The sequence below is a fragment of the Malus sylvestris genome, chromosome 9, assembly GCF_916048215.2.
Source record: "Malus sylvestris chromosome 9, drMalSylv7.2, whole genome shotgun sequence".
Classification (NCBI taxonomy): domain Eukaryota; kingdom Viridiplantae; phylum Streptophyta; class Magnoliopsida; order Rosales; family Rosaceae; genus Malus; species Malus sylvestris.
The window spans coordinates 13,116,126-13,128,555 of NC_062268.1; the positions used below are offsets into that span (position 1 = coordinate 13,116,126).

A 12,430-nucleotide genomic window follows, 5' to 3' on the forward strand; every position below is an offset into this window, starting at 1 on the left:
ACACAAAATGGGTGTAGCGGAGATGAGGATGCTTCGTGGGATGTGTGGGCACACGAGAAAGGATAAGATTGGGAATGAGGATATCCGAGGTAAAGTAGGAATAGCCGAAATTGTAGGAAAGATGAGAGAAAATCGGCTCCGGTGATTTGGACATGTGCAAAGAAGGCCGACTGACGCTTCGGTTCGAAGATGTGACTACGGGACAGAGGTTCAGGGCCGAAGGGGTAGAGGAAGACCTAGGAAAACTTTGGAAGAGACTCTAAGAAAAGACTTAGAGTACTTGGATCTAACGGATGACATGACACAAAACCGAGCGCAATGGCGTTCTAGGATTCATATAGCCGACCCCACTTAGTGGGAAAAGGCTTTGTTGTTGTTGTTGTTGTTGTTGTTTCAGTATTAAAAGTCAAGAAAGAAATGCTTCGTGTCAACTTTTGAGGAGCTGCCAACTGATCCTAGCAATGTAAAGAATTATTTTGTGCACTTAATTGTTACTTGACTTACTTTTTAGATTCTAGTTATCCTAGACAAAGTGGAAAGTGTGAGAGGAGGGGAGGGAAAAGGAAAAAAACAAGAGGAAAGAGAATCCTACTCTTAGACCATCTCCAACCCTTGGCCTAAAACCTAAAATTTTTAGCCTAGAAAATTTAGGTTTTAACCTAGAAACAGCTTTTCTGCTCTAACCCTTATGACCTAAAATTTTAGCTCCAGATTATTAAAGAATGAATTTAGACTAATTTTTTTTTTCTTAAAGTAACTTTTTTAAAATAAAAAATTATGTAGACTATCTTAATTTAATTTTATGAATATTTTAACCTAAAAATATTTAGAATCTGACAAATACTAAAAAATCACTAATTGACACCATGAAACTCGTTAAACACTATAAAAAAAAATTATGAAAGAAATGAAAGATTTTTTTAATTGTTTTAGTCCAGGATTGGAGAATGCCTTATTAAAATAGCTAATATATGACATTCGTGGACGAAACTTTCTTTTGGTTTCTCTGCACTAGTTTGAACCTATTCTAACATCTGTACCTTTTTTATTTAGTATTTAAAATAACCACAAAATTATCGATATTTACTTCAAAATATTTGAAAAACAAAGATCGATATGAAAATAGGGTGAAATAAAAACTTCACGCTATATTGACGAGATATAAGAAAATCAATAAATATTGATGATACTTACCAATTTCTTACAAAAAATTTATTAAAACCCATTCAGATTTTGAACATTTGAATTTTTTTTTTTTTATAAAATCTCAATGAGTTAGTATATTCATCTCAATGCAAAGTTTCATATAAAACAACTGATATCAATATCAATGTATATTGATCGATATTTTTATAAATTTGCAAACAGACATTTTCAACTATAGTAATATTTTAAAGAGTGCTTTTACTCCATCCCCAACCATCTCCTGCTTCCCAATGTCCCTATTTATCAACAACGCCTCGTCCCGAAGAGTGTATTTTTGTTCATCATCATTTAGTGTGGTGCATGCACACTACCTTATTCATCACCGTTAGATGAGTTTAAATTTTGAGATTTATACTTATCCACTACACGAATCTCAAAATTCAAACTCATTTAAAGGTAATTAATAGGATGGTATACACCATTTAGTATGATCAGCAAAAATGCTCCCTTCCCCCATAAGGCTGCGAATTCCATCGTCTCTTGAATTCCCCTTCAATTCAATCTCAATCAGTAGCCAAACAGGGTAAAAGTGAATGGCTTCAATTACGATCTTCCCAGGTGGTTGCATAGTTACGTATCAGGTACCCGCATTTCTACTACACTCTCTTCTCCCAAACACATTTCTACTTTACTTTCTCTTCCCAAATCTTCAAAACGGCTGGCTGCCCACCTTTTTATTTCCTCGCCGGCTCTTCCCCGCCGGAGAATGATCCCGATCAAACAGCTCTTCCCAGATTTATTAATGGGTGATTAATGAGTTTGTTCTAATTAAATAAAATGTCTGATATGCAGGGACATATCTTTGTCTTCAATGGCATTCCGTCGTCGTATGCCATACAAAGCCATATTCATACTGCCAATTTGCTATTGTGTCAAGAGAGGTTGAGGGAGGTGATGCGGGTTGCCCGGCAGGAGGCTCAGGCTTCCCGGCTGGAGGCCCAGGCTACTCAGGAGCGCGTAAGATTTCAGATTTGTTTAATTGTTATGTTATCATTTGTGAGTCTCGAATTCAACTTAAAGTTTTGCTTTTGGCTTGATTTCTACGCGTTTCATTTCGTATGTTATAGATTTGATTCTTCAATACTCTGTGTGAATAGTTGGTTATGGTTTTCTGTGTAAATAATTGTTTAAATGCCCTAATTGGGTTTTCTTTGAATCCAGTTTTTGTTTAAATGCTCGGTGTCTGCATTTGCTTATGCGTATTCTCCGGTGTTTATGTATCAACTGTAGAAGAACATAGTGAATCTTGTTATGATGTTGTATGTATTGTGTTCTGATTTGGTAATCTGGTTTCTCAAACACAAGATAGTTCAAATGCAAGAGGAGACAAGGCAGCGCCGTCGAGAGAGCGAAGAGCGACTGCAGCAACTAGAGGTGGAGGGTGCAGAGCGACTGCGGTTACTGCGGCTGGAGACCAGAAGACTGGAGCTGAGTGTTGAGGCGTTGCAGAGAAACCCAGGAGCTGAATCCAGCGGCAGCAACAACAACTTTCCCCCATTCCGCTAGTTTTGGTATGTACTGCCCCTTCTCTTTTATATGAATATGAACAGCATGATATATCTAACTTCCACCCCCTTGCTCCTTTGATCACATTTTGTTCGACGAAGTTCAATCCTACGTAACCATTTCGAAAATTGCCCACTATCCCTAAGTTGAATCTTATGGATTGCCTACAGACTGCTTCCGATTACGTAAAGATTCAACTTCGAGATGTAATTGGATGTCCTAATGTTTTGCCTTCTACATGGTTTGGATATTTTTCTTGAAAGTTGTTTCCTGTGTTGTAAGTTCAGTGGTGCGGGAGTGTTCAAGTCATTAGATGCCGAACTGTTCGTCCAAAAGCTTCTAAGGGACAAAGCAAGCGCAGGACTATATAATATGGTGTCTTTTGATATGGATTGTGTTTATACCATACTTAGGGCATCCGTATTTAGATCTCGTATAAATACTTGGAGGACTTAAATGTAATTATGTAATAAAGGAATGGGCAAATATGTAATAAGTGAGGAACCCTTATTCTATAAAAGGACTCATCACCCTCACAATAGGAGGAGGCCATTTCTTAAGCCTTCCCACCCATCTCACATCCCCTCTCATTTTCATAGGTTCTCTCCCTCACCTCTCAGAGAAATACAATAATCAGTATGGACGTAGCCCAAACCTTGGGGTGAACCACGATACATCTTGTGTTATTTACATTACTTGCAGATTCACGGTCGGATTTACGTTGTTCCAAGACCTTCGGTTTTGTGCATCAACATATTGTATTTTGTTAATCGTACAATCTTAGGTTGTGGCTTCCAATTTAGTCTTGTGCTCTAAAATATTTTGGCTAAGGTTAACTAACTTTTTATGAATCACGTGTGATAGGTGCATTATTTATCACATTTTCATGTTAATTATCCCTAAGTTTTATTAAGGAATTGATTATAAAAGAGCCTTATTACTTTCCTTAATTTCAGCCAATCTTTACACTTAGAACGTTTTGGGTGATAACTAGACTTTCTGAAGGAGTTTTGGTGCAAGGCCAATTGGAAAAGATATCTAAGAGGCTGAAGATCGTTATGTCCGAATTTCATAATTTTCCTTTGTAAAACCCCTCCCCAAATTTAGTTTGTAATTTTATGTTTCCCCTAAAAGTTATTGAAATTTGCAATTAGGTCCCTTATCCTAATCTAATATGGACCCTCCATCTAGATTTTCTTTCTCCCCCACGTTGCCACATGGCAGGCCACTAACTCACCTTATATCTTTCTTCTTTCTCGAGTCTCTCTGGGATCTCTCACTCTCAACTTTCACCTCTCAACTCTCAACTCTCACTCTCTCTCTCACTCTCCTTCTCACTCCCTTTCCCGATCACACCCACGCACACCCACACCTCCACCTCGTCGTCGACGCATCACCACCACCATCTTCGTGGACTCTCTCTCACTCCCCCTCGTCTCTGCAAGCTCCGGGACACCCAGAGGCACCCAAATCTCTTCGGCAAGCCCCGTGCCTTTTGCATGAGATTCCAACCACCCCGTCCATTTTCCGTTGGATTTCAGGTACAAAACCTCTTCCCTTCTCTTATATCTTCATGTTCGTAGGTAGATCGGAAGGTAGATCTGCGTTTTGTCGTCGACCGGCGCTGGGGAAGCTCCTACATCCTCTTCCCTGTCGAAACCAGGCCATTAGGCCAGCTCACCCAAAACCCAGTCAAACTAGGCCCCTTTGGGCCGTGTATAGAACTTGGGCCTTTGGCTCGTTTAAAACCCAACCCAATCATTTAATTTAATTAATTAATTTTAATTATTTAATTCTAAAACTCAAAGGCCTTAAGGCCATTTCCTTTAAGGCCTTAGGCTTGTACACCCTTAAAACCTTAAACCCTGGGCCGGGCTTCCAAGCCCAAGCTTGCATGTGCAACCTAGGCCCCCAACCCTTTTAGAACCCTAGGACCCTAGGCCTTGAGCCGTGAGAACCCAGGCCTTCGGCCCATTGACCCAAAACCCAAAACCCTTGGGCCTTAGAACCCATGCCTAAGCCTAGATGCCCAAGCCTAGGAACCTGAACCAAGCCCAGACCCGATTTGACCCAGGTTGACCTGACCCGATGTTCGACCCGGATCCGTTGACTTTGACCCGGTCAGCGGTCAACGTTGACTTTGACTTTAATCGGTTAACGATCAATGTTGACTTTTGTTGACTTTTTCGGGTTTTTGTCCAGGACCCCTCCTAGGCTAATTTCGACGTCCTGGACACATTTATGATGTTCGTTTTTCCAAATTCAATCGTTTTAATAGAGTTTTATTAATTGGACCCTTTCTGTGCTTAGATGCAATTATTTGTGGCGTTTCCGTCTTTGCTAGTTGCGTGACTCTTCGACAACTAAGTATCTATGAGTGGACCCCTTCTCAAATGCATGCTTTAATAGTAGAAATGTATACATGAAAAACATGATTTATTGATTATGTTTTATGAGATATTATGCTTACTTAGAATATTTTGGAATACTATATTTTCTAGCGAACCCATGTTCTTTGTAGGATATCTGATGGATGACGATATACTATGTAGAACATGTTTTTACACACTTCTTTATAGTATAGATGATGGATGACTTTATACTATGGAGATGTTTTTGAGATATATGTACCTATGTTTGGAAAGATTATATTCAATGTTTTTGTGCGTATCTAGTGGTCACTGTTCTGCCTACGGGTGATGATACTTATATTGGCTTCGGCCAGGTGTAGATTGGTGGCTTCGGCCGAAAGATACTTATATTGGCTTCGGCCGGGTGTAGGTTGGTGGCTTCGGCAGTATGATACTGATATTGATACCACTAGCTAGTACACTATATACGAGATACGTTTTATGAAATATTTTATGGCATGCTAGGGTTTTCGGAAAACCTATTACATATTAGACTATTGAATTTCCATAAAACTTTGGGGGTTAGTATGTTGATAACTGTTTTATTATATTTATATATCAACTTGGTCCACTCATGTTTGTTTTGCACCCCCTCAGGACTTAGAATCGAGGCGTACAATCCCGGCGTCAAGGCACTTTCGCATCGACATCTTCGAGTCCTCTCGGTGTAGGACTCATTCCTTTCATTCATTCAATTTTATATTGTCTCTTTTAGTGTTTTAGTTAGTTGTATGCTCTGAACACGTTCCTCATTCGCATATTAATTATATTTAAATTTATAAGTCTTATTTATTTCTTGTTCTCAGCGTTTGCATTCAATAAATGGCTTTCGTCACCCTCGGGTGTCGGCCAGCACGTGACCATTCTGATGTCCCATGGACATCGGGATCGGAGCGTGTCATCCATGTAGCCATTCATTCCAGTTTTACAAATCAATCCTGCAGGAGTTGTTTTTCTGTCGAAATTGTGCAGCTATGGGAGAATGAAGATTTGGAGCCTCTCCTGATTTTTCCTAGTGGTGTGTGATATATGCTTGGAAAGATAAGACATAAAGCTATGTTTCTCATATTTTAACATAATTTTCTAGTAGATAAATAGACCCCAAAACTGGCATACAAGTTAGATGATATGTTTCCCAAGCCAAAAATGATTCTTTCCTAGTTTGTATCATTAAGTTTTTAGGAGTTTGTTTTATTTTAGGAGAGTTTCTCCCCGACTTTTTAGGTTTTTCTAGAATAAATAAGGCGTCCTAAGCTTTCTCTACATATTCACCCATATCACTCACACCACTGCACCATTCACCATCTCTGCCATTTGCGAAGAAGAGCTTAGCTTTGCCATGGATTATGGGTTTTATCTTTCTTTTATTTTTATTTTTGTGTAATTAAGTTAGTTTCTAAGGTTTATGATGAAGCCATGACATGAATATTTGCGAAGTACTTTGTTAATTATTATCTGATTATATGCCATGTTATATTCTTAATCTTTGTGCGTATTTTATTCTAGATTTAGATTTCTAATGACTGATCACCTTAGGAAATTTGCATCCAGATATTTAGATAAATCTATGAGGATAACCAATCAATTAGGTTTATTGGAATTAAGATTAAGAATAGACAAATTAGTGAGGATGACCAATATCAAGCTAGTCCTACTTGGTTGACATGATTCTTCTATGCCTAACCAATAGGATAGAATATCATGTAGAGATACAAGAGTTGATGCCTGATCACGGATTAATTCATACCTTAGAAAGAACAACCTTTAACATTGGCATGATAATTGGATAGTAGTTGGCTCTAGGAAAAGTAAATAGGATTGTTATGGGTGAATTCATAACCTTAGGCTTCCTTGTGTCGTGTGTGTTTATTTTAATTAATTATCCTTTCTTTTTCTTGTTACTTTTAGTCTTAATCAATTATTTAATTCATTATATCATTTGTTTGGTTAATTAAGTCTAGCGTGATTAATCAGTTGAATAGGTGCTAAAGCAATCCCTATGGAATCGACCTCGTATTTGCATATATTATTACAATTGATTTGTGCGCTTGCGAGTTTAATTTGGTTTAAATGAATCTATTATTTAAGTTAGTTTAAATATACATCAATGGGGGTCTACTTTTGAAAGATAATATTGTAGCTAGCTATTACAAGTATGTTGCCGATTATGAATATTGTAGCTAGCTATTGTATATTGTAGTTATTGTAAGTTTGTTGCAGAAGATTGTTTTATCCGTTATTATGTTACTGTTGAATCATGTATATTTTTTTCGTTGCCAAGAGATTAGGTCTGTATTTTTTTTATTTGAGTCTCACTCATCCAATAATATCAATTACAAGTGCATGAGCAGCTTTATTGGCCTCACAGCCTTGCCAGCGACACGAAAACTTGCAAAAAATTCCTCAAGAAAGAACCCTAAACAAAGTTAAAAAGAATAGAAAAATTCCTTCAATTCCCATATCAATCCGGCAGAGAGTGGTGATTTGTTCTTGATAAAGCTCACTCGATGATGGATAGCTTTGATGAAGAACAACAACTCGCTCTCACCAGTTCACGCGAAGGAGGCAGCGTAGTAATAGAAGGCAGCGTAGCGAGGTTCTTAGTGTTGGAAAATATTAGTATTTTGATTTATTTGAATGTTTGGTTTTATGGGCTTAGCCTGTTAGAATTAGATTTTGTTAGAGATTAGGGTTAGTTTATTATAAATAGGGTGATTTATTTTTCATTAGAGGATAAGTTATTCACAATGTAGTCTCTTAGGTTTTTTGTAGCCATTCCAGCATTTTCGTTTGTTTAATAATATTTCTATTATTCTTATTAATCTTGTTCGTTGCGCACTTTAATATTCAACTTGGTATCAGAGTAGGTTTGATCCTTCGGGATTTAATCTGCTTCTGTTTGCTCGTATTAGTTTGTTTATTTTTGGATTTCGATATTAGTTGTTGGTAGTCTAAACCGCATCACCACATCGTTTCTTGCACTGCATCTGCACCCTCTGCAACCCGTGCGTTTTCGTTGAATCTAGCGGTGTTTCTGTTGGTGGGAAAGACCTCTGCTTTGACTATGAATGTTGCTGGGGTTGTCAAGGGTTGGCTTTTGATTACATTTTGGTGGTCTGTGATCAAGGATACCGTGACACCTATCAATTTGATGGGGTACCTGATTGCGTTTTCACTATAGTTCTTGCGTTTGTTTGCACAGAAAGGAAAAGAGGACGTAGGAGAAAAGAAGAAAAAAAGGTAGAAAAGAATAAAGACAAAAAACGTTGGTGTTTTGTTTGAAGGCCCACACGGGCAGAAAGAAATATATATGGTCTGTTTGGTTGGATTTTTTTGTTTGTTTGTTTGGAAGTTGGTATTGGTATTGGTATCAGTATTAGTATTGGCATTGGCATCGGCATTGGTGTTGACATCGACATCGGCATCGGCATTGGTATTGGCATTAGCATCGACATCGGAATTTGGAGGCTTGCATCCACATCTGCTTGTTGGCAAACTCATGTCGTGTACCACCATGAGTTTGACGGGGGGTGTTGGAAAATATTAGTATTTTGGTTTATTTGAATGTTTGGTTTTATGGGCTTAGCCTGTTAGAATTAGATTTTGTTAGAGATTAGGGTTAGTTTATTATAAATAGGGTGCTTTGTTTTTCATTAGAGGATAAGTTATTCACAATGTAGTCTCTTAGGTTTTTTGTAGCCGTTCTGGCATTCTCGTTTGTATAATAATATTTCTATTATTCTTGTTAATCTTGTTTGTTGCGCACTCTGATATTCAACTGTAATCCCTTGCTTTCATGTGAGACTAATTTTGACGACTTAATGAGGCCTGGAGTCCACACGAGTCCCGGCTAATCTTATTTAACTTAGTCCATAGCCATACCAAACATGGGATGTTAGTCTTTTTTTTTTCTTTTTTCTTTTTTGAACAAACAATATTATCCACACTAAGGGGTTGAGTTTAGCCTCATAAGCAATAATGTAATTCAAATTGGCTTTTGACAAGAATCGAACCTAAGACCTCTCATATACAAGTAAAGAGGAATTTTACTAGACCGTAGTACTAAGTGGCAGCATGGGATATTACTTTTAGTTAGTTCAATCCTAGCTAATCCTAACTAAGGATGTAAAACAAACGAGGCCATAATGTATTAGCTGTGATTTTGGTGAATGTAGGATTTAGCTGTATCTATATCTCTCATTGAACATGGTTTGATTTGGTGCCACTGCCAGGACCCCAGGTGCTATTTAAGCGGTACCAAGGACGAGGTACCAAGTAAAAGGGTTTAGGATGCTAGGATACCATGTGGGACCCTAAGCCCTAAACTCGTAGCTCAAGTAATACTGGAGGAAATCATTTTATTAAGTTTAGATTCAACTACTTCTCCAAGAAATTAAAATAAAAGGAAACTTGGAATGTATTGTTACAAGTAGGGGTGGGCACGGGTCGGGCTGGCCCCAATTTTGAAGGGACCGGATCGGACCCGGGCTTAAAAGAAATGGGTCGGGCCGGACCGGGAACAACATTTCTAATATAGGAACTGAACCTAACCTGGCCTGGTTGAAACAGGCCTGTTCGGGCCGGGTCCACGGTTCCTTTGCTGATTTTTTTGTATTTTATTTTTTCTGGGATACAATTCAATCGGTTTGACTTTGATACAATCAAGCTAGCATTGCCAATAACAATCAAATGGGCATGTCAAGATCCATCAATAACTATCATATGCAAGCAATTAATCACAAACAAAACCAGAAAAAATTCAATTGAGATTGCGATATCCACCCATGCCCACACCCCCTTCTTCGTATTCTTCTGCAACTTAATAGCACTGCTCGAACCACCGCCAGTCAATGCTGTCTCCGCCCATGCCCACCTCACCATAGATCCAAACCCACCAAACCCAGTTCCAAATCACCACCCCACAATGAGATGCGACGCTGCCCAACCCACATCTGCCTCTTCTCCTGCTCAATTCAATTTAATTCAACAGAAGTTTCAAACACAGTCGATTCAAATTCAATTCAGTAATATATTTGAAATTGGAACATAACAGAGGTCAAGGTTCAAGAACCCAACAAAATCCCTAAATCTAGAAAACCCTAATTTAATTTTCAATCCTAAATCCCTAAAACGTAATACCTTAAAACTGAAGAGGACTATGAGCAGAGTCGTGCGCTGCAAATATTGGTCTAATTCAGACGGAGGAGGCGTCGTTTCGAGTTGTTCGACTTTTTTCGTCCCTTTGACTTCGTCATATATATATATATATATATATATATATAGATGGCAGCGAACGCAGCGAGGAAGACAAGAACAAATCAGGAGAGATGGAGGTCTGACGATGATGGTGGCGGGGTACGGAGCTGGGACGATGGGAGGCTGGGAGCGAGTTAGGAGGAGGTCTCGAGGTATGAGTGAAATGAAAAAAGTTGGGGAAGAGAGATCGAGAAGACAAGGGATGACTGATGAGGAAAGAAATGGGTTGGGTATGAGTGAAATGAAAAGTGTCGGGGAAGAGAGATTGAGAAGACTAGGGATGAAAAAAAGAAACGGGTCGGGCCGGGGGCCCGTTCCCTTCTATTTTAAGACCCGCCCCGCCCCGCCCCGTTTTGTGTTTAGAAATATTGGACCTGCCCCGAACCTGAATTACCCGCCCCTACCCGCGGTTCCTATACATGTTTGCCCACCCTTAGTTACAAGTTCCATCTACTCTCGAGGTAAGCGACTCATCTCATTCTATGGTTATAAGATCCAAGGCCGGCATTCAAAAATCCAATCGTAAGTATGCTATATAACTACGTACTATTGATAACGATTTGGTTGAGCCCACATGTTTCAGTCAAGCTAATAAATTTCCAGAATGTCAGAAGGCAATGGCAAAAGATTTCAACACTTTACAACGTAATGGTACATGGATTTTGGTTCCTTTTCAACACTACATGAATATTCTTCCTAATAAATAGGTTTACAAAATCAAACGTGGTTGTGATAGTTCATTGAGCGGAAAGGCTTGGTTAGTGGCTAATGGCTTTCATCAACTAGAGCGTTTAGATTATGGTGAGACGTTCAGTCCGGTTGTTAATCATGTTAGCGTCAGGTTAATTTAAGGATAAATTAGGTTCCTATCCCTCATTTCCACTTCTCATTAATTGAAACCTTATTCCTTTTTCATTTTTTTATCAAGGTCCCTTGACTTTTCTTCATCATGTCATTATTTGAATATTAAATTATTTACAAGTCATTGTATGTCAATTTAAAAATGAAAAATTATTAATCATTTTCAAATATAATCTTTTTAGTATTTTTTTTCCATATATTTCTATTTATAATTTGTATCTTTTTTTTTTAAATTTTGTGCCAATATTCTTTTTAGATTTAATTTGTACCCATAATTTTGAATTTTAATATGTACCCATATTTTCAATTTAATTTGTACCCATAGTTTTGAATTTTAATATGTACCCATATTTTTAATTTAATTTGTACCAATATTTTTTGACACACCCCGATCCAGAGAATCAAGGCGTGCTAGCCGTCACGTGGGCGTGACGTAGCCAAACGTGCGACACGGAAGCAAGATAACAGAAATATGAAGGAATTTAAACCAACCACTAGCAGAATAACCTACTAGCATACAAGAGAGAGTTATAAAGTAAAACACACGAATTCAGAGCGTAGGTATAAGTGCAGTCAAGTAGGACCATAATTAAAAGTACAACACCCGCAGGTGAGTCCTACATGCAGAGTGTCTGTCAGAATGCCGAAAAAAGACCTCGTGAGCCACCAACTGCTAACTAGAACCTGGAGGGGCGCAAAACAAAGGTGAGTGGGTCAGTAAAACCAAAGATTTTCCAAAACATTTCATTTAAAACATTTCTAACCCTTCACCGTAAAACCTGTATACTTTCCCAGAAAAAAATAGTATATAAACATATATATACATATATCATCAAAACTCAGCTCACCATCTATCAACATAACATCTCAGAAAGAATATGCCATGCCATGCCAAAATATAATATGAATGCATCAATATAACTCAGGTGAAATAATAAATCAACCGGAGACCTTACAGTGGTCCTGTACGGCTGATTCTATAGCTCAATATCCCATCCAGCCGGAGTCACCAACTGTGACCTGTATGGCCGTGCCGGAGTCACCAACTATGACCTGTACGGCACTACACTGCACATAAGTCGGAACTACCTATAGTAGTCTGTACGACTAAGATGGTGAAATAATACGCTCTAGTGCTTCTCTCATCAATCATCTGTGCACATAATCTAAAGTCACCCACCAATCGGAAC

At 38.4% G+C, this 12,430-nt stretch overlaps 1 protein-coding gene across 4 annotated transcripts; it reads left to right on the forward strand.

Annotated features, from left to right (window-relative positions):
- Positions 1-1,647: 1,647 nt before the first annotated feature.
- Positions 1,648-5,915, forward strand: LOC126582791 (uncharacterized). Of its 4 annotated transcripts, none has more exons than XM_050246988.1 (4): positions 1,648-1,787; positions 1,999-2,163; positions 2,512-2,717; positions 5,721-5,915. In XM_050246988.1, exons 1-3 carry the CDS (start codon positions 1,740-1,742, stop codon positions 2,710-2,712), a joined length of 414 nt encoding a protein of 137 aa, XP_050102945.1. In that variant the 5' UTR covers positions 1,648-1,739; the 3' UTR covers positions 2,713-2,717; positions 5,721-5,915. The 4 variants fall into 4 exon arrangements, with proteins under 4 accessions (XP_050102945.1, XP_050102946.1, XP_050102944.1 ...); XM_050246989.1 differs by lacking the exon at positions 5,721-5,915 and adding an exon at positions 2,883-3,386; XM_050246987.1 differs by lacking the exon at positions 5,721-5,915 and adding an exon at positions 2,995-3,386.
- Positions 5,916-12,430: the final 6,515 nt, after the last annotated feature.